Source organism: Neomonachus schauinslandi, chromosome 1 (genome assembly GCF_002201575.2).
Source record: "Neomonachus schauinslandi chromosome 1, ASM220157v2, whole genome shotgun sequence".
Lineage (NCBI taxonomy): Eukaryota > Metazoa > Chordata > Mammalia > Carnivora > Phocidae > Neomonachus > Neomonachus schauinslandi.
This window is the reverse complement of record NC_058403.1, coordinates 492180-513196: the sequence shown is the minus strand read 5'-3', so window position 1 is coordinate 513196 and position 21017 is coordinate 492180. Positions and strand designations below refer to the sequence as shown.

The 21017-nt window shown below is 47.6% G+C and overlaps 2 protein-coding genes across 9 annotated transcripts in view; one reads left to right on the top strand and one right to left on the bottom strand.

Moving 5' to 3' along the window:
* The window catches only part of LOC110571097 (minichromosome maintenance complex component 3 associated protein), a 54151-nt gene extending 33554 nt beyond the window's left edge, over positions 1 to 20597 (bottom strand). For 4 of the 6 annotated variants that reach the window (XM_021679213.1, XM_021679217.1, XM_021679215.1 and 1 more), the window contains exons 1-14: positions 20484 to 20597; positions 18356 to 19668; positions 17127 to 17350; positions 14549 to 14627; positions 13949 to 14093; positions 12434 to 12624; positions 9677 to 9816; positions 7265 to 7462; positions 6676 to 6944; positions 5508 to 5670; positions 3293 to 3453; positions 1966 to 2207; positions 1434 to 1663; positions 183 to 283 (exon numbers count right to left, since the gene is read on the bottom strand). In XM_021679213.1, the coding sequence (XP_021534888.1) occupies positions 183 to 283; positions 1434 to 1663; positions 1966 to 2207; positions 3293 to 3453; positions 5508 to 5670; positions 6676 to 6944; positions 7265 to 7462; positions 9677 to 9816; positions 12434 to 12624; positions 13949 to 14093; positions 14549 to 14627; positions 17127 to 17350; positions 18356 to 19604 (3392 nt within the window). In that variant the 5' untranslated portion in view covers positions 19605 to 19668; positions 20484 to 20597. Of the gene's footprint in view, positions 1 to 182; positions 284 to 1433; positions 1664 to 1965; positions 2208 to 3292; positions 3454 to 5507; positions 5671 to 6675; positions 6945 to 7264; positions 7463 to 9676; positions 9817 to 12433; positions 12625 to 13948; positions 14094 to 14548; positions 14628 to 17126; positions 17351 to 18355; positions 19669 to 20123; positions 20180 to 20239; positions 20340 to 20483 lie in introns of those variants that run through there. The other 2 variants (XM_044919269.1, XM_021679214.1) reach the window with 2 other exon arrangements.
* Positions 20598 to 20681: 84 nt separating this feature from the next.
* Positions 20682 to 21017, top strand: part of YBEY (ybeY metalloendoribonuclease) — a 9685-nt gene continuing 9349 nt past the window's right edge. For 2 of the 3 annotated variants that reach the window (XM_044913221.1, XM_021679122.2), the window contains exon 1: positions 20682 to 20751. The gene's annotated coding sequence lies outside the window, so the exon portion shown is untranslated. The remainder of the gene's footprint in view (positions 20752 to 21017) is intronic. The other variant, XM_021679123.2, reaches the window with a different exon arrangement.

Sequence of the window (21017 nt, the reverse complement as noted above, 5' to 3'; positions counted from 1 at the left end):
GGTCAGGAACACGACACAATCATACCCACCTAGAGGACAGGACCAACAGTTAAGCCTTTACAAATGGGCAGCTGCAACCTCCTGTCCAAGACTGAGAGCAGCTCTATAAGAAGAAACACGGAGGGATGGGGAACAGCCCCAGGGAGCAAACAGCTTCAGAGCAGGTGGGGCACTGCACTTACCCCAGAGCTGTGTTTGCGAAGGCCGCCCCAGCGGCACCAACCTCCTCACAGTCCCTCTGAAGAACCTCCTGGATGAGCTCATCCACTACTTGAGCCAGGTCCTAAGGAGAGGACAGATCGGGGTCAGAGTGCAGGCAGTGAGAAACACTGCCTCAATCCAGACTGAGCTTAAAACCAAACAATCTAGCCCTACAGCCTAAGGGTACTGAAAAGCTTCACAGAGGGTTAGAACTTTGGAGATGGTCTCACGGAGCATCCCCCCGCCCCAGGGCAAAAACATCCCTTCACAACCTCATCAGTGGACACTTGTCTGAGGGAATCTGGGAATCAGCTATGCTGCTTCTGGAAAGGTTTCCTGCTAATGAACGGAGAGAAGCCTTCATCAAAGGACGGGGCAAGCCTGCTGCCTGCTCAACACCCTCCCACGCTGCCCCCCCCCCCCACCACATCCAACACGGTCAGCTTCTCTAACCATTCTCACGATCCTCTCAGGCCTCCTTAACACCCCAGCACCGGCCCAAGCAACAGGGTTGGCGAGCCCGATCCCACAACCTGTATGGTAGACAGGCCTTGTTCAACCCCATCGGCGAGCACACAGTGCTGCCTGGGGCCCCACAGGTCCCCAGTCAACACGTCCACTGGCTCTCTCAAGTGAGCAGTGCTGAACATTGCTCAGAGCAGACACGTCAGGGGTGCAAGACAGCACTGGGACAGGAAGCAATGAAGTGCTGTCCTGACGACCGTGACAAAGATGGGGGCCCTGCACTGAGCCTGCGGGGTCAGCCCCAGCTCTGCCACCCGCAGCTGAGGGGCTGCAGGCAGGGCCTCTCCCTGGACCCCTCGTGGGAGATCAGGCAACACAGTCCACTCCACAGGGCAGAGGCTGGTCCACAGAGACCCACCTGTCTGCAGAGCCCTCAGTGCAAGACAGGACTTCCTTCAGCCCTCACGTTATGGCCACAAAAACCCTGCCGCGCCTTCTCCAATATCTGAGCTGTGGCCCCTTCAAGCAGACACAGGCAACAAGCTAGGTGGCCTGGTGCAGCCCTAAGCTCGGAGCCCCAGGCACCTTGTCAGAAAGACAAAGGCTTAAGCCTCCACGGCCAGGGCCCTGAGACCCGCCCCAGCTGGCACTCGGAATATTTTAGAGCCACAGGCGACCACCTCTGTGGGTTCGATCTACAGTATCAGACACCATGGTGACACTTGTACCACGGGCTCCTCAGCGCCCTAACCCGGAACATTCCTTACCGCATCCGAGTACGAAGGTACAGGCCTTGGAGGAAGCAATTCGGGCTGCACAGGGGGCTGGAGGGGGGGCTGCACAGGGGGCTGGAAGAGGCTAGGTGCTGTACTCGGGGTCGGTGCTGGGAGGTGAGGCAGAGAAGCTGGTGTGGGCGCAGGGGTGGGAAGAGGCTGCTGGAGGAGAGCGGGCGGCGGTACATCTGCCTCTGCCCCACACGCCTCTCCTTTCCCCCCACCTGGAAGGGAACAGGCAAGTGCAGGCACTTAAGACAACCCCTGGGCACCCACAGTGACCCTAAGGGCTGGCTACCCTCCCGAGCAATGTCACAGGGGACAGTGTGAGCTTCACCAGTGGGAACCAAGCACCGTGACATCAAAGAGCCATTGAGGCCATTCTTGAGAGGGGAGAAGTATCTGAGCACTGAGCCAATACCCACCCGCCCCACCCCCACCCACAAAATAAAACAGATGCTCCTACCTCCAGAGAGGCTTCCTGGAGGGGCAATGCTACTTCCCTCATGCAACTGCAGCTTCTCACCTACTGCGTCTGAGCTGGGTCTCTGGGTGCCCACAGGCAGCTCTGCAGCCAGGCTCTCCCCAATGTACTTGTTCTGGGAGTTGAAGCTGCACACGGGAGTATGACGAGGGATGGGGAGCAATGGCCCTCCACTCACAATCTCCCCAACCGACACGGTCATCTTCCTGGTAATAAACACCGACTTCCTGGCCTTGGATAAGCCCTCTGGTTCCAGGAACGAGGACCGGTTCAGCTCGACACAGCTACCCAGACCACAGAGAACCCAGAGAAGCGTTACATGGGTGAGAAGCCAATCGTCACCTCTCAGCGCCCAGCAGCAATGCTGGAAGCCCTGTCCCCATCACTGGGTCACCCCACAACCACGTGTAAGTGAAGAGGGAGGCAGTAAAGGCTGATCTGGTGTCCCAGCCCACAGTACCCACAGCTGCCAGCCTGGACGTTGCCCTGTGACATGGGAGCCTCCTGGCCCACTTGTACGTAGCCCTACGTGGAACAGCACACACCTGCATGCTCCTGTCTTATTCCAAAGCCGCATGTTTCTGTGAGGACAGGCCTGCAGGAAGCAGACAGGAAGGGGCTGGCAATGAGGAGTGAAGAGGAGGGAAGGGCTAGAGAAACAGCAACTTGGAACAAGACATGGTGCATGTTATGCTGCCATTTACGAGGAGAGGGTCCACGAGTTTCATCAGGTTCTTAAAACACTGACTCCAGGGGCGCCTGGGTGGCTCAGTCGTTAAGCGTCTGCCTTCGGCTCAGGTCATGGTCCCAGGGTCCTGGGATCGAGCCCCGCATCGGGCTCCCTGCTCAGCGGGAAGCCTGCTTCTCCCCTCCCCCACTCCCCCTGTTTGTGTTCCCTCTCTCGCTATGTCTCTCTCTGTCAAATAAATAAATAAAATCTTTAAAAAAAAAAAAAACAAAAAACACTGACTCCAAGCAGCACAGAAGCCCCTGGCCTGGCCCACCAGTGCCTGTCTGGGCCACCACAGGTCGGCAGTGGTAGTCACTGGCCAGCAGAAATCATCTTCGAGAGAAAGAATAAGGAAGACCCTAACCTTTACCTTTAATTTCTTCAGTATCTTATGAAAAGCATGATTTTAAAATTGCAAAGAAATAGGTCTGAACGCCAATCCGCTAACAAGCAGTGTCTGATCTGGGGATTCTCCCCAGCCCATTCTGAGCCTCGCTGTGTTCACCTGCACCCCAGGGAGGCAGCATGCAGAATGGGCCCTCTCTGGGGCCTGGCACGTAGCTGCACTTCCCAGCCCTTTATCAGAACTAAAAGAGAAAAAAAAAAAAGAGAGGTCCCGCAGCCACCCTCTGCTCTTACCCATCAGAGACAGTGAGACCACAGTAGTTCAGGAAGTCTGTGGCCTCGTCACAGTCTCTGAAGAGCAGCATGCGCACCACGCCATCCAGGGGAAAGACAGTGGAGCGTTGCGTGCTCACAGTGTACGCGATGTTGAGCGCTCGGAGAGCATCTTTGCGGATCTGAAGAGAGAAGCAAAATCACTGCAGTGTTAAGGAGCCAGTCATTCCGTGACCACAAAATGCCACCGTGGGGGACAGGGTCCTGCTACTGCTCAGTCCCTCTGGAAAGCAATCTGGTACTAAGAGGCCCAAGCTTAGCAATCACCAGGGGATTTGCTCAGCAGAAGATGCCCAGAAATGCATGTGAAACAGTCTCATACACAGGAACGGTTAGGGACACCTGGGTGGCTCAGTCGGTTAAGCGTCTGCGTTCGGCTCAGGTCATGATCACGGGGACCTGGGATCGAGCCCCACATCAGGCTCCTTGCTCAGCGGGGAGCCTGCTTCTCCCTCTGCCTGCCACTTCCCCAGCTTGTGTGTGCACACGCGCTCTCTCTGACAAATAAAGTCTAAAACACACACACCCACACAAGAAACCCTAGAAGACAAGTCATCCATCAGCAGATCATGTGGAAGGTCAACTGTGCACTATCCACTTGACAAAAAGCTCTGTGGCACTAAAAGTTATCACAGAGATGATAGAGTGCCATGGAAAAATGCAGAAATGGCATGGAATTCGTAAGAAGTACTTTAAAAAAAGAAGACAGGAAAATGTTAACAAAACTTGTATGTGGGTCTAGGACTCTCAGTGACCCTTGCTTCCTCTTGCAGTGTTCTTCAATTCCAACAGTGTTTATCAAGTATTTATTTCTTATCTGGCATTGTTAACGTGCAGCACGCAACAATGAACAAAGCAAAATCCCTGCCCCCAGAACTGATGTGTTAGGGAGAGACCAACAACGAACAAACTGAACCCGTGACATACACAGTACATTTAACGGTGACAGTGCACCAGAGGAAGGCAGAGGAGGAGGGCAGGCAGGCAGGGTGGGCTCTGCTGAGAAGGTGGCAGCCGAGCCAAGACCTGAAGAAGGTGAGCACCATATGGCTCTGTGAGGAGAAAGAACAGCAGTGAGAACAGCAAGTGCAAAGGCCCTGAGGCAGTAGTGGGCTGGGGTTGGAGGGACAGGAAGCATCACAGCAGGTGGAGCTGAGCAAGGGAGCCAATGGGACCAGGTCAAACACTGCGTTTCTCTAAAGTACTCAGATGTCTTTTTTGTTTCAAGTTATTAAAACGGGCACAAATGGCCAATATTCTAAGAACATTACATAATCATTCTGAAAATAGTAGCTATCAGTTTTATGTATTGAATGTACAGAGTTCCCCAAATGGCATGTTGTTAAAAATCTTTTCATTTGTTCCAGAATTTCAGTGCTATTGGCAATTATAAGACAGGACAATGAACACACCTGAAGAAGACCCTCCGCCTGGGCTATGACCGTGGGCTTAGTCACCGTTTACCAAAGGACTTGATGTGTGACCAAAGAAGAAAAACAACCTGGAGTCATAGAGCCAGCTGACCAGGTCCTAAGAGCCCCCCCACACACACACCCCCACCCCGGCAGCCTCCTCCCCACCCAGAGGACCCCATACAGCTGGGGGGCAGCACAGTGCATGCACTGTCAGGGGGCTAGGGCTGAAGACCTGACTTGGGGAATTTTGAGACCAGGCATTCATACCCTATGTAAAGCACCAGGTAAGACATGGGTCTTCCCCAGGTTTGCAACCCCAAGGCACAGCACAGTACTCAACAAGGAGCAGACCCTTAAGATAAGTATTGAAATGGATTCAGCATCATCAGGTTCACTCCAAAAATTCAGATTAATAACACAAGAATTTTTAAGTCAGGGACTTTGCATGTGCAATTTTTGATTTTTGGTTTGTTTCCAAGGAAAATGATAGTGCTGAACTCAAGTCATATCATTCTAAAGAGATTTCTCTGATCTAAACTTAATAATAGTATTTTCTATCATACAGCTTTTTCCACCAGCGGTCCACGGCGCCAGCCTCTGTGACACAAGGTAATGCGGCAACATCCTCCAGGGGTGGCTGCAATGCTTACACGAGAGTTAGCCTGGACCCGTTAAAATGTTCTCAGAATAGAGAAGCACTTAAACGCCAAAAGTAACGATCTGGTTTCTTCCAATTCTTCAAGTATAGCTACATTACTCACCTGATTAAAGTAACAGTGTAAAAGACAAGCATTCAGATAAGAAGCCGACTGGACCAGTTTGAAAAATCTCACAAAATTATTACTGTTCAATGCAGCAAAGGCCTGAACAGCAAATTTCACTTCAGAGGAATTTCTAACAGCAGGATGGAACTGTTGTACTTCTCTGTTAATTAAAGGAGACAAAGGGGTTAGAATTTTATTTATTTTTTTCTTTTCCTTTTTTTTTAAATAGGTTCCAGGCCCAGCACAGAGCCCAACAGGGGGCTTGAACTCACAACCCTGAGATCAAGACCTAAGCTGAGATCAAGAGCTGGATGCTTAACCGACTGAGCCACCCAGGCACCCCCAATTTTATTTTTAATTAGACAAAATGTCCATGAAAATAGATGTAATTTAAAAAAAAAAAAAAACTAAATTTTAACCATACTGAGAAAGAGGGACTTAATGGTGACATCTGCCATTCTATTCAGTTTACTAACTTCAAAGCTGCTGCTCTTGAGCTGGATTGGGAACAATGGTGCTCTCTAAAAAGATGGTAAATAAACAAATTCAAGCAAAAATCAATTTAAGAATTGATTATCAAAGAATTACTTTAATGCCAAATGATTGCCAGCTGTTTTTGATGATGATGACATCTAAAAAACAAAATTTAACTTTGTCTTCCTTTGTAAATAAAGAGAGTTGACTGAATCACTCAAGAGAGATGCCTATCGGGGCTCCTAGGTAGCTCAGTCGGTAAGCACCTGACTCTTGGTTTCAGCTCAGGTCGTCCGTGATCTCAGGGTCATGAGATCAAGCCCCATTTGGGCGCCCCGCTCAGTGGGGAGTCTGCTGGAGATTCTCTCTCCCCCCTCTACCCCTCCCCCCGCTTGCATGCTTTCTCTAAATAAATAAATAAAATCTTAAAAAAAAAGGGGGGGGGCACCTGGGTGGCTCAGTAGGTTAAGCGGCTGCCTTTGGCTCAGGTTGTGATCTCAAGGTCCTAGAAGAGAGCCCCGCATCTGGCTCCCTGCTTCTCCCTTTCCCTCTGCCCCTCATGCATACACTCTCTCTCTCTCTAATAAATAAATAAAGTCTTAAAAAATATAAATAAAGTCTTTAAAAAAAAACAAAACAAAACCCTGCCTTTTTATATAGCTTAGGCTAGCTTCCAAATTTGAAAGTTTACCTTAGGATGTCCCCCTTGTTGAGATTGAGCAGAACGTTGTAGCCCTGGAACTCAGCTTCGCTGGCACAGGACACACCCTTGTTTCTCAGGTCCTGGTACATCTCCTTCAGACTTTGAAGGCACTTGGTCATGTTCTCATTATTGATCTTGGCATCAAAGGAGGACATGGGCTCCTCACACATGAAGTGGGCACAATGGATATGGAACCGGGTACACTTCTCAATCAGGGACACCGTCACAGGGTCACACAAGTGCTGCTGTGTGATGTCCTGGCCACAAGCAAGAGGAAGTATTACACACACACACACTCCTTACATACATATGTGTCTTGTATACACACAGATTACACGCATGTATTTCCATGCATTGGGAACAAACGATTAGAAGAATCGTGATTACCTGAATTTCTCATATGTCAATTTCAAACAAAGCCCATGAAGCACATTTTAACAGGACTTTGTAATGATTTTAAATAACAGCATTTTTTTTTACACAGATGAAATATAACTGAGTAAAATGAAAAGAAATCTTGCTTCAACTCTGGAATTCACATGCATTTTCTAATTTTCTGATTAGAAGCGGCTGATACCTTCCGTATGCCCCGTGTGCGGTTCCACACGAAGTCATACCAGTCCCGCAGGCTGCCCTCCTTCTGGTCCATGATCTGAGTCACCAAGTAGTCCATGGTCCTGCTGAGCACTGCCGAGGGCCGCAGCTCATGCGGGAGGGGCTCTTCCTGATCAGCGGAAGAGCGGCTGTATTCCTTCACAGCTGCCGCGTGGTCCACCTGGGGACACACAGTCGGGGCAAAGAGCTGGGTGTCAGGTGCTGGGCCAGCCTCCCCACAGCTGTGCCTTAAAACGAGGAGGAAAATCACCCACATACTCATACAAGATCAATACTACAGAATATAATTTTAAAATGTAAAGTTTGGGGCGCCTGGGCGGCTCAGTTGGTTGGGCAACTGCCTTCAGCTCAGGTTGTGATCCTGGAGTCCCGGGATCGAGTCCCGCATCGGGCTCCTTGCTTGGCAGGGAGTCTATTTCTCCCTCTGACCCTCCCCCCTCTCATGCTCTCTCATTCTCTCTCTCTCAAATAAATAAAATCTTTCAAAAAAAAAAAATGTAAAATTTGGAGCGTCTGGGTGGCTCAGTCGGTTAAGCGACTGCCTTCGGCTCAGGTCATGATCCTAGAGTCCCGGGATCGAGTCCCGCATCGGGCTCCCTGCTCGGCAGGGAGTCTGCTTCTCCCTCTGACCCTCCTCCCTCTCATGCTCTCTGTCTCTCATTCTCTCTCTCTCAAATAAATAAATAAAATCTTAAAAAAAAAAAAAAGACTTTAAAAAAAAAAGTAAAATTTGGGGCGCCTGGGTGGCTCAGTTGGTTGAGTTACTGCCTTCGGCTCAGGTCATGATCCTGGAGTCCCGGGATCGAGTCCCGCGTCGGGCTCCCTGCTCGGCGGGGAGTCTGCTTCTCCCTCTGACCCTCCCCCCTCTCATGCTCTCTCTCATTCTCTCTCTCTCAAATAAATAAATAAAATCTTAAAAAAAAAAAAAAGACTTTAAAAAAAATGTAAAATTTGTTTGAAGGTAATGATCAAAATTCAAAAACAAACAAGAAACTTGTTTTTGACAAATACAATGAGGAGCGAAGAAGCAGAAGTAATGTAAGTGGGGGCGCCTGGCTGGCTCAGTCAGTGGAGTGTGAAACTCTTGATCTCAGGGTTGCGAGTTCAAGCCAACACTGGGTGCAGAGATTACTTAAAAATTAAAAAAAAGAAGGAAGGTAAGTAGAGATATACCTGCATGGTTCCAAGGGCAGAGGTGTGACAGGTAAAGGACTCTGAAGCATTTTAACAGACCTCAGCCACACTCAAACCCCAAAGTTAAGTCCACACAGACTAGAAAGGAAACAGAGACAGCAGCAGGAGCCTTGCAGGGCATAGGCCTGGAGCTGTCCCACCTGCAAAGGAGGCTGAAGACATGTGGCCAAGGGCAGAAGACCAGACGTCCCCAGGACTGGGCATCCACCGTAAGCCAGCATGACCGTCTCCTGAGGCAGGGGCCTCTGCTGTGACACTCCTACCCAGCCGAGGGCCCCACACTGGGCAAGGGCAACTTAGAACCGCCAGCCAAGGGGCACTCAGCTGGCTCAGTCCGTGGAGCATGTGACTGTCGATGTAAGAGTTATAAGTTCAAGCCCCACCTTGGGTGTAGACATTAGTTAAAAATAAGATCTTTAAAAAACAACAACAACAAAAAACCCCACCAAACAAGAGAGAAGTCCGCAAGCAAAATTAACAAAGAGGAAAAAGGATCTAACATGATGCAGATTTCCCAGGGAACAATTTAGGAATATGCATTGGCACACACATGATTCAGGAACCTGAAGAAAGGTCACACCCTTAGGATCTATCAAAAGGAAATAGTCTACATACCTTAGACTTGTTACACACAATATGCCCAATAGAATTATTAATGAAATTTAAATATCTAGTGATTGCAAAATGGGAAGTTTTGACAGAGCTACCTAATCAAATAATAGGCTGTTGTTTAAAAAATGCTGATAGAGTTTATCAGAAAAGAAAATGTGATACTATTTTAAGTGAAAAGGATTCATTCAGAATGGCACCCAGAGCATAATCTCACTGTGCAAAACACAAACACAGAAAAGGATAGGAAGAAAATTGTGAAAAGAAACTTTTAATCTATGAAACAAATCTGTATCTACAGCTATACCTTAGAGTACCTTGGGGTCCAATTATCCTATATAAGATTATTTAGTACCCACCTCACAGTACAAACAATTTAATATGAATGTTAATAGTAGCCACCCCCTAAATCCCTGCCACCCTCTAAAAAGGTAAACGCCCAAATCAAGTATCAATATGTACCGAAATTATAAAAGAATAAGCCCCACCTCCTATATAGCCCACCTCCACCCTGAAGATTAATTACGGACAGCGGCCTAGAGAGGAACCCCACGAGGACACGGGGCTCCACCTGGTCAGTCCCTGGGACCACTTCAAACACGCTCAGCTGGCTCCGGGTCTCCCGCATGTACCGCTCCTTTTCAGGACACATATCTGGGCATGTCCCAACAAAAGTCCTCGCTTTGTCCAGGTCGGTTCTTTTCACCCGAGCTAAATGACAAGTAAAAAGTAACGTATCACACAGTTACTATGATAATAAAAGGAAAAATAAAACTAAAGGCAAATGCCACACACAAATGACAAAGTAAAGCGCTGAAAGGGAAGCATGGCCTATCACGTCAGGTACCAGGGCACCCAGAGGCCTCGTCCCCCCGCAAAAGTCACAGGTCTGCACTGCATGATGCAGGTGGGGGGCACGCTGATCACTGTCCGTGGCTCCACAGCAGTCTGAACGATAAACAGTCATGCTGCAGTATGTTTGTTAAAAAGATCAATTTGCTAATTGTAAATAGCAAACTCAGTACTTCATCGCTTCTATCTCATTCTGTTGTTGATAGAACAAGAATCACCTAAGAGAACACCTAAGAGAACCTGGGTCCTGAATAAACTACTCTTACTTCCCACAAAATTAAAGTTACAAAAATATCTTTTAAATGAGATGGATTACAACAACTTCAAGCTCAAAATACACACACCTTATTTTTATCTTGAAAAATTTCAACACCTACTAATTTTATTTGGAATATAAAAATCACCATGTCAATGACATAATGTATGACAGCAGCTTTTATTACCATGTTAAGGAAGCACTGTGATTATTCCACTTATTCACAGCTTCTAAAAAGAGTAAAATCCCACAGCTAAATTTAATTAAAAAAAAACTTTGCAGGGGCGCCTGGATGGCTCAGTCAGTTAAGTGTCTGCCTTCAGCTCAGGTCATGATCCCAGAGTCCCAGGATCAAGCCCCATGTCAGGATCCCTGCTCAGTGGGGTGTCTGCTTCTCCCTCTCCCTCTGCTGTTCCCCCTTCTCCATTTCTCTCTCTCACTCTCTCTCTCTCTCTCAAATAAATAAATAAAACCTTTAAAAAAAAAAACTTTGCAAAAAAAGCACAAATACTTTCTCCTTTTATGTGTGGTCATTGCACATATTTTTTTAAAGTTAACAGAATACTTATTTTTTGAATAGGTAATATATTCACCTGGGTTATATTCCAAAGGTATAAAAATGTCAAAATAGACCCCCCCACCTTGCTCCCCTCTCTGAGACAACGTGAACAGATCTTTTCATACCTCCAGGACTACTTTATGTACCCACAGGCAGGTACACTTACCCCCTTATTTATACACAACGGGTAGCATACTACATACTTCCACACTATGATTTCCTACTTCACAATAAATCTTCATTTTTTTCCATAAAGTCTTCTTCCAGACTTTAAAGACTTCCATAAACAGTCTTCTTTCAGACTGTTTAGAATCTTGCTATGTGGACAATCAATTCCCAATCTTTGTCATCAAAAACAACCTTGTATGTGGAACACACACACGTGTGCACACACACACACACACACACACACTTCTGGGCGTGGGATGCTGGGTCAAAGGCACGGCTTTCCTAAGGCCAGAAGATACTGCCAACCTGCCCTCTACCGGAGCAGTGCAGCCGTCCACAGCCGGCTCAAGGAGATAGCATCATGGTGTAACAGGGGAGAGGCCACCTCTGCAGGTATAACTGGACTGCTGTGTGTGATGGGGTGAGCACCTTTCCATATGTTTAAAAACCAATTCATGACACAGTTGACTCTGGAACAACACAGGTTTGAAATGTGCAGGTCCACTCATACACAGATTTTTTACAGTACTGTAAATGTATTTTCTCTTATCATTTTAATAACATTTTCTTTTCTCTAGCTTAATTTATTGTAGGAATGCAGTATATGATACACATAACACACAAAATATGTGTTAACTGACTGTTATAAGTAAGTCACCAGCAGGCTATCAGCAGTTAAGTTTTTGAGGAGTCAAAAGTTATATGTGGATTTTCGACTGTAAGGGGGCCAGCACCCCTAGCCTTGTGTTGGTCAAGGTCAGGTGTACTTCCTTTTCTGTAACTCTTCTGACCCCCTACTCATTTCTCTACTGGGCTGGCTTTTGTCACAATGACTTCCACAGTACTTTCTATATCAGGAAAATCAGGCCTTTGTGATGAGTTACAGATTTTTCTCCTGGGTTGACATTTCTTAAGTTTTATTTGTGGGGATTTCTGTCAAACCAAACATTTGGATTTTTGTTTAATATATGCTTTCTGAATGTCTAAAAATGGCCCTTTAAGGGCGCCTGGGTGGCTCAGTTGGTTGAGCGACTGCCTTCGGCTCAGGTCATGATCCTGGAGTCCCTGGATCGAGTCCCGCATCAGGCTCCCTGCTCAGCGGGAAGCCTGCTTCTCCCTCTGACCCTCCCCCCTCTCATGTGCTCTCTCTCTCTCTCATTCTCTCTGTCTCAAATAAATAAATAAAATCTTAAAAAAAAATAAAATAAAATAAAAATGGCCCTTTAAAATGTTTCATTTAGCATGGGTCAATAGTTTATGGATTTTCTTCCAAAAATAAAATTAAAGACATATCTACATTATAATCCATGTCTTCCATCCCCTTGGGAAACCAGCTCACAGGAAAGATTATATGCAGGGCATTGGAGGACCCAGAGACTCGATGACAGTGGAGCCCCATGGGCAGGGGTTGCTCCCTCTTCCCAGCTCCCACAGTGACCTTACCATGACCTTAGCCAGGTCTCTGGACCGCTGCTGAGGTGCGCCCACCATACCTTGCCGCATGATCCTATCCCTCTGGTCAAGCAGGCGGTACTTCTCCTCAGAAGTCTCAGCCACGGTGCCTATCAGGCTGCTGAGTGATGACACACATGGCCCGAGACCCTCAGAGCCCTCGGAGCCCGAGTCAAAAGGGTCTCCCTCAAACTGATGGGTCTTTAGAAGACTTGGCTTCTTCACTGGAGAGCTACAAAGAAAGTAAGACATCAAGGGCCTTGTATCCATCAGGTGCTTCTATCACTTCTACTTCTGAATGCTTCCACCATTCAAGACTTTCTGCTCCTCCAAAACTGACAAAGTAGAATACTGACGTGAGACAAGCCCTGACAACGCTAGTGATGAGCACGAAGGTGTTACTCTTGTCATTCTCTGTGGTTTTAAAATATTCCATACTTTTTGGGCGCCTGGGTGGCTCAGTCATTAAGTGTCTGCCTTCGGCTCAGGTCATGATCCTGGGGTCCTGGGATCGAGCCCCACGTCTGGCTCCCTGCTCAGCGGGGAGTCTGCTTCTCCTTCTGCCCCTCCCCACCACTCGTGCACGCTTACGCTCTCTCTCAAAAATAAAATAAAATCTTAAAAAAAAAAAAAACAGAATAAAATAAAATATTCCATACTTTTTAAGAATGAGATGAGCCCATTTAAACAGCTAAATGAATATCCAAAGATCTGTATCTCAAAAAAATGAAATTCAGCTTGGGATTTGAAAAAAAAAAAAAACAAAAAACACACTTAAACACCATGAGGAAATCACACGCCTACACGTTTTCATACATCACTTCACTCTGGTAGAAGGATATACTGAACAGAAATGAGCAATGTCTCTGAGCTTCCCCATTTTCTAGTTGGCTTTCGATATTCAGTGAACTCTAATGTTGAAGATATGACTGAGTGGGAAAGTAAAAAGCAAAACAAATCAGTAACTAAAGTGCTAACTGTGAAATGAAAAGTAAGGAAACAATATACTAACCAAAATACATGAAGGATCAAACAGAAGCAGGCTGTGGGGGGGGGGGTCATGCGGGAAGTTGGGGGCTCTGGGAACAGATTTCCATTCAGATGGGGAGGCCATGTGAGGCACACACCATGTGCCCACCCCCACCTGAGAGCTAGACCCCTGGCTCCCCAGCTATCGCGCGGCCGAGGGGGACTGCCTCACCGTAATAAGCTGGACCTACAGAAAGTCATACTGGAAACTGCCACAAGGAGCTTTGAGGAACACTTGATCATAGCCAGTTAGACCTCTTAAGGGAAAAAGTCCTCCTTACACACTGATACACATCAGGTGCCAGTACAAGCGCATGGGACACAGGACTGAACAAGACAAGCGAGCAGCCCAGGGGCTCTGCCCAGCCATCTCCCCCCTGCCCTCCCACCACGCCCTCCTCTCCCTCTCCCAGGCCCCATTCCCCCTGCTCAAGCATCAGCGTATCACCCACTTCCCTGCCATGCTCTGGCACGACTGCTGCCGAGGGCACAGAAGTCGGAGCACCCACAGGAAGGACCGGCCGCACCTTTTACTCAGGAGGGTGCCAGCTGCGGCCCTCACCACAGGCTTGCCAAGAGGAGAGTGCTGAAAGGGTGTGTCCTCGGGGCTCTGGCCGGCTTCGCCGTCACCCGGCTTCTTCTCCTTCACGGAAAAGGGCTTCTTGTTGGGACCTGAGGACACAAGAGCAGAGTTCATGAGTCACAAATCACTTCGCAGTGGACTTTTTTACTGTGTTTGAAAAAGTAATACTCTCGGGGCGCCTGGGTGGCTCAGTCATTGGGCGTCTGCCTTTGGCTCAGGTCATGACCCCAGGGTCCTGGGGTCAAGCCCCATGTGGGTTTCCCTGCTCTGCGGGAAGCCTGCTTCTCCCTCTCCCACTCCCCCTGCTTGTGTTCCTGCTCTCGCTATCTCTCTCTCTGTCAAATAAATAAAGAAAATCTTAAAAAAAAAAGAAAAGAAAAAGTAATACTCTCTTAATTGTCACAGGAGGTTCCAGAGGAGCCCACAGAAACACTCCGAGACACAGGATGCACCGACAGCCAGCCCCACCCTGGCACTGGTGACAGCTCGGAGGGCGTGGTACACAGAGGACTGGAGACTACACCAAGAATAATTACAAACTCACTTATTTTCTTCTTGTGCCAAAAGATAGCCATGTCTTTATGCAAGCCTTTCCCCTTCTTCCTAGCCAAGGCTGCAGACACCTAGAAAACAGTCCACAACACAACGTATGAGGACATCAGGACACCAAAGGAAATGAGATTAAAACCACAAATGCAGTAGCAAAATTCTGCACCACAGAGGTGCCTCCGCCCCTACATGTTCTGACCACACAGTCCTCGCCTCCCTCACCCATCTCACAGGTGTGGGTTAGCTCTTCTACTTTTTGAAAGTAATGACTTTACTGGGATAGAACCCATAGCTTGGCCTTGTTGGCATTTGGTGAGATGACTCTCACCATCTGATTACACATACAGTAATGGAAAGATTGCCAAGTCACACTCGAAGACAAAAGGAAGACAATGATACACATGGGGTACAATTTATCACAAAACCAACTACATATTAGTGTACCTACAGACATACCTACAAAAATGTCTAGAAAAATACACACCATACTGGGTAATGGTGTTTGCTCTTGGGTAACAGGAGAGATGAGGGTAATTAGGGAACCTCGGCATTATATGTATCAATGAACTGCTTACAATGACAATTTACATATTTATTACATTAATATTTTTTAGGATTCAGCTAGAAGTGCAAATACATCTCAATAGCCAAATTACTTAAAAAACAAAAACAAAAAACAATGCATATGAGCCAGCAATTCCATTCCTAAGTATATACCCAACAGAATTAAAAGCAGGGTCTTGAGATATTTGCACACCGTGTTCATGGCAGCATTATTCAAAATAGCCAAAAAGTAGAAACAACCTCTGTCCATTGGCAGATTAATAAACAACATGTAATATACTGGAATATTATACTATACAATGGAATATTATTCAACCATAAAAGGAATGAAGTACAACCACATGGACAAACATTGAAAACATTATGCTGACCGAAATAAACAGGACAAATACGATATGATTCCACTTAAAAATAATTTCTAGAATAGGCAAATTCATAGAGACAGAAAATAGATTAGAGGTCACCAAGGGCTGAAGGAAGGAGAAAATGGGGAGATATTGCTTAGTGGTTAGAGTTTCCGTTTGGGATGATGAAAAAGTTCCGGAAATAGACAGTGGTGATGGTTGTACAACATTGTGAATGTAATTAATGCCACTGAATTGAAAAAAAAATCAACAGGAATAAACATCAAAACCCCTAAGGCTATGCATGTATTTTGGCACAGAACTTCAGGAATTTAAACAAAGGATATAAGCCAATCAGAAATACATACACAAAATGTCCACAAATAGAAAATTGGCCAAGTAGGTCAACAGGATAGAATGCCACGTAGCGCTTAACAAGCCTATTCTAATCTAGGCTATTTATTGATTTCAGAAAATACTGAAGATTGCTACCTGGAAAGGTTACCAGACAGCATATGCAGTGTGATCCCATTTGTGTAAAACCAACATGACTACATACTTGCAAAGATTTACCCTCCCATAGATTTGTTTTTTCCTCCTACATTAACAGGCTATACTTTTATCATTAAAAAAAAAAGTATAAAGACATGCTTCTACTTTACAAATTCTATAGAACCTTATTTTTCCCCACAAGGATATTCAGAAAAAAACAATAAAGATATAAAGCTACATAATGTGAATGCCCCCTGTATGCACACACCCTACAACCAATGTGTCATGCATGTATGTGCCTATATGTGTATTTACCGTCAAGGTATAAATCAAACAAGTAACATCAGTTACCTCTGGAGAGTGCGATTACAAGGGGAGTCTACTTTTTCTGTACTGTTTGGATGTTTACAGTGATTATGCACTATGACCAAATAAAACAAGAAAACTCAATTTGGAAAAAGTGCCGTGTGATTACAGAGCCACTCCCATGCATGTCAGAGGAATCTGACTCATGGAATCACTCACCCAGCATTTCTAGAACACTGATTCAGTAGGGACTACAAGCTTTCCATGAATAACCCCAAGTTATGAAATAAACAGTGCTATTCCAGCCTAAGTTAAGAATAAGATATTCGAGGGCGCCTGGGTGGCTCAGTTGGTTGAGCGACTGCCTTCGGCTCAGGTCATGATCCTGGAGTCCCGGGATCAAGTCCCGCATTGGGCTCCTTGCTTGCCAGGGAGTCTGCTTCTCCCTCTGACCCTCCTCCTTCTCATGATCTCTGTCTCTCATTCTCTCTCTCTCTCAAATAAATAAATAAAATCTTTAAAAAAAAAAAAAAAGAATAAGATATTCGAGGGCGCCTGGGTGGCTCAGTCGTTAAGCGTCTGCCTTCGGCTCAGGTCAGGATCCTGGGGTCCTGGGATCGAGCCCCACATCGGGCTCCCTGCTCCGTGGGAAGCCTGCTTCTCCCTCCCACTCCCCCTGCTTGTGTTCCCTCTCGCGCTGTGTCTCTCTCCGTCAAATAAATAAAATGTTTAAAAAAAAAAAAAAGAATAAGATATTCGAGCGCTTGCCCAAATTCTAGCAAATAACTGACAGATTAAAAAACAGGTTTCAAAGTGACAAAGTTCAAATTTTTTTTCACTCACATTAAATTTCTTGGAAATACTCACATGATCAAAAAAATACACCACTGCCAGCTTTTTGCTGCGCCTGGTATAGATACGCTGCACTTTAGCAATTTTACCAAAGTGGTTCTCCAGAATGGTTCTGTCATTGAGAGAGTCAGGGATGTTCTTACACTGGATTGCTGTGATTTCAGCAGGAGACAAGCCCCCAAGACTGTCTGTGCTCTCGCTTCTTTTACTTTGACGTCCAGGCGTTCCTCTTAGAGAATCTAGGGATAGAACGGGCATGGAAATGTATCAGATGGGGCGCCTAGGTGGCTCAGTCAGTTAAGCAGCCGACTCTTGATTTTGGGTCCAGTCATGATCTCAGGGTGGTAAGATTGGGCCCGTATCAGGCTCTGAGCTCAGCGGGGAGTTAGCCTGCTTGAGATTCTCTCCCTCTCCTTCTGCCCCTCCCCCTATTGTGTTCTCTCTCTCTAAAATAAATAAATCTTGGGCGCCTGGGTGGCTCAGTCGGTTAAGCGACTGCCTTCGGCTCAGGTCATGATCCTGGAGTCCCAGGATCGAGTCCCACATCAGGCTCCCTCTCCCCCTCCCCCTGCTTGTGTTCCCTCTCTCGCTATGTCTCTCTCTGTCAAATAAATAAATAAAATCTTTAAAAATAATAATAATAATAAAATAAAATAAAATAAATAAAATAAATAAAATAAATAAATCTTTTAAAAAATGCATCAGATATAACATTTCAAAGTTTATGTATTTATTTATTTTTAAGTAATCTCCACATCCAACGTGGGGCTCCAATTCATGACCCCGAGATCAAGAGCCACATGCTCGGGGCACCTGGGTGGCTCAGTCAGTTAAGCGGCTGCCTTCAGCTCAGGTCATGGTCCCAGGGTCCTGGGATCGAGCCCCGCATCAGGCTCCCTGCTCGGCAGAAACCCTGCTTCTCCCTCTCCCACTCCCCCTGCTTGTGTTCCCTCTCTCGCTGTGTCTCTCTCTGTCAGATAAATAAATAAAATATTAAAAAAAAAAAAAAGAGCCACATGCTCTTCCAACTGAGCCGGCCAATCGCCCCCCAGACGTAACATTTCATATAGGAGGCACCAACTATGTAAAAGCAAAGGAAATGTTCACGTAGGACATGCTCTTGGCATGTTAGAATTCCTAGTGTTTACAGAAAATTTACCAGAAACATCAAACTAAGACCCAAGGAAATTTACCAAGAACCTGCCAGCAGCATTTACTGGATGGTGCACATATAGAAGGCTCACCTTCTTTTTTATCTCTACTTTCAGTTTCTTCCTCTTTATTCACACCGGGGAGCCGGGAAGGTGCCAAGACAGACTGACTCCCTCCTGGGATGGCCATGTGGTCATTTTCCCCAGATTCGGCACAGCCAATATCCTTTTTAGATTCCTTATTGCCCAGACGACCTACTTCTTTATTGCTTTTGAAGACATCTTGTATCGTTCGACCAAACAAGGTGCCTCCCCGGGGTCGATTCAGGCGGACAGGTCGTTTATCTGGAGGATGATCTCCCCTCGACAGAGCATCCAAGTCTTCTGCTGCATCATGGCCATGTCTCCTTGGGGAGCGATCCTGGTCCTCCTTCCTTTTCAGTCCTTTCATGAGGCTGGGAAGTGGCTCCATTTGGGAAACACGTTCTTCACATCCTTGTCTCGCACCTGTTTTGCTAACTGGGAATGGTTCACCCAGAGGCCCTGAAGGTATGGGGAAGTTAGTGAAGCTACTATTAGAACTTCCAAATAGTGACTTAGGGGCCCTCTTCTCTTCCTCTACATTTTGGTTTGACAAAGCAGAGGTAAAGGCAGATGATGAATTATTACTATTGACTGGTTTTGAAAAGGTAAAGTTTGAATTGGCAGCTGAACTGCTTGTCACCTGAGGAAAAGAAAATGGAGCCAGTCCCCCAGGCCCACTACTAATTGGGTGAGAAAATGTGAAAAATCCAGAAGTAATTGGGCTCTGAGTTTTCTCTGGCTCAGATTCAGCCCCAAATATTGGTCTAAACACAGAATTTTCCAGAGGCTTAAAGCTAAACTCTGTTTTCCCAAAACCAGAGCCTGCTATTTCCCCAGTTTCTGGTCCAAACGTAGAAGTACTTGGGAAAGCCCCAAAATTGGGTGATTTAAAACTAAATCCTGGGTTTGCAGGCACACATGAACTTGAAGACCCAGAGGCAGCTACAAAAGCTGGAGTGTGTTCAAGTCCAGAAAAGAGTCCAACATTTGAGGTTTGGGAGAATCCTAATGTTTGTGCTGAAGAAGGACTTACTCCAGAAGATGTCGGAAAGCTGGCTACCTGTGAAAATCCTGAGGTTTTCCCAGATAATGTATTATTTTGACCAAAAGGAGAAGGCTGACCAAATCGAAAAGGTGGCTTAGCCTGAAATGTTCCTATGGGGCCACTGGTAGATGCTGGGAAAACCCCAGGCTGCTGCCCACTAAAAGGATTAGTTGGGTTCATCTTTTGAAGAGAGGCAGTAAATTCTACGTGCATACAAGTAGTTCTCTTCTTAAATAGTCTGTTCAGCGAGGGAGCTCCCCCTCATCCTCACAGTAAGCTGGAAGACAAAAATTCAGATCATCACGTCACGTCCTGCTGGAAGACTAAGAAGAGAATTTGTAATCACATGTCACACTCTAAGGAAACCAAAGGGCTAGGTATTATTTTCTGAGAGCCAGTGGGGTGTTTTTTGGGGGGGGGTTCCTGGGGTAGAGGGTGGAAGATTAAATTACTTTGTTACCGGAGGCTTAAAGCGTCATCCTTTAGACTAAAAAAAAACTGGAATTATTTTACTTAATTGGTAAATGGCACGAGAGACCTCAAAGAGCCATGAGAAAATGAATGCAGTCACACTTTAAAGAGAGGAGTTTCTCCAGTCTTCAATCTCCGGAGCCAGAAAACTACAATGTAACGCTGTTAAGAACATCAGTGTTTCAGTGTTTCCTCCTTTTTCTTTCTCTTAAGGTTTATCTCTTCTAGTAATCTCCACACCCATCGTGGGCCCGAACTCACCCCGAGACCAAGAGTCCCAGGCTCCACCGACCGAGCCCGCCAGGCGCCCGTCAGCGTTTCCTAATTTTCTCCCGGTAACCAGAACCCAGGTAGAGAAACAAACCGTGCTGCTCTACCTGAGAAGACCCACTAAACTGGCTCAAAGCACAGAGCGCCCCTGCAGAAGGGCTGCCCCCTGACCAGGGAGGGCGGGGCAACGGAGGCCGCGCACCCCGAAATCGCCGGCGGCCCCGCGCCCCGCCGAGACCCGCCCGCGCCCCAGGCCCGCTCCACTGACGACAGCAGCGCGGCGGCGGGGCCGGGGATGGCGCAGGGGAAGGAAGCGGCCTCCGCCCAGGCCGGACCCTGCGCCGCGCTCACCGTCCGGCTCAGGGACTCGGAGACCCGCCGCCGCCGCCCCGGGGCCCCCTCGGCGCCCGGCTGGAGGCGTAGGCGCAGACAGCGCCCGCCGGAGCCGATCCTTCGCTGCGCGCCGCGGGCAGAAAACGCGGCGGACCAACTTCCGGTCCGTTCGCGCGGCTCCGCCCCACCCTGGTCCGCCACACTCGGGTTCCGCTCGCCTGCCGGACGGCCGCCGCGGGGCTTCCGGCGCGCGGGATCCGCGCGGCATCCGCTGGCTTCGGACCCGGTACGTGAGCCCGCGACTTCCCCTCTGCAAAGTGGGGCGTCGTTTGCACCCCGCGTGCGCTCGGAGCCTCGGTGCCAGCACTGAGCGGCCCCTCGGGAAGCCCCGGACCCGCCAGGACTCACCCTCCTCGGCCTTTCCCCTCCCGCCCACCCCGCGTCATCGCGTCCCCTCCTCTCCTCCCCCCTCCCCTCCGCCCCGTGTCTTCGCGTCCCCTCCTCTCCCCTCCACTCCCGCCCACCCCGCGTCATCGCGTCCCCTCCTCCCCC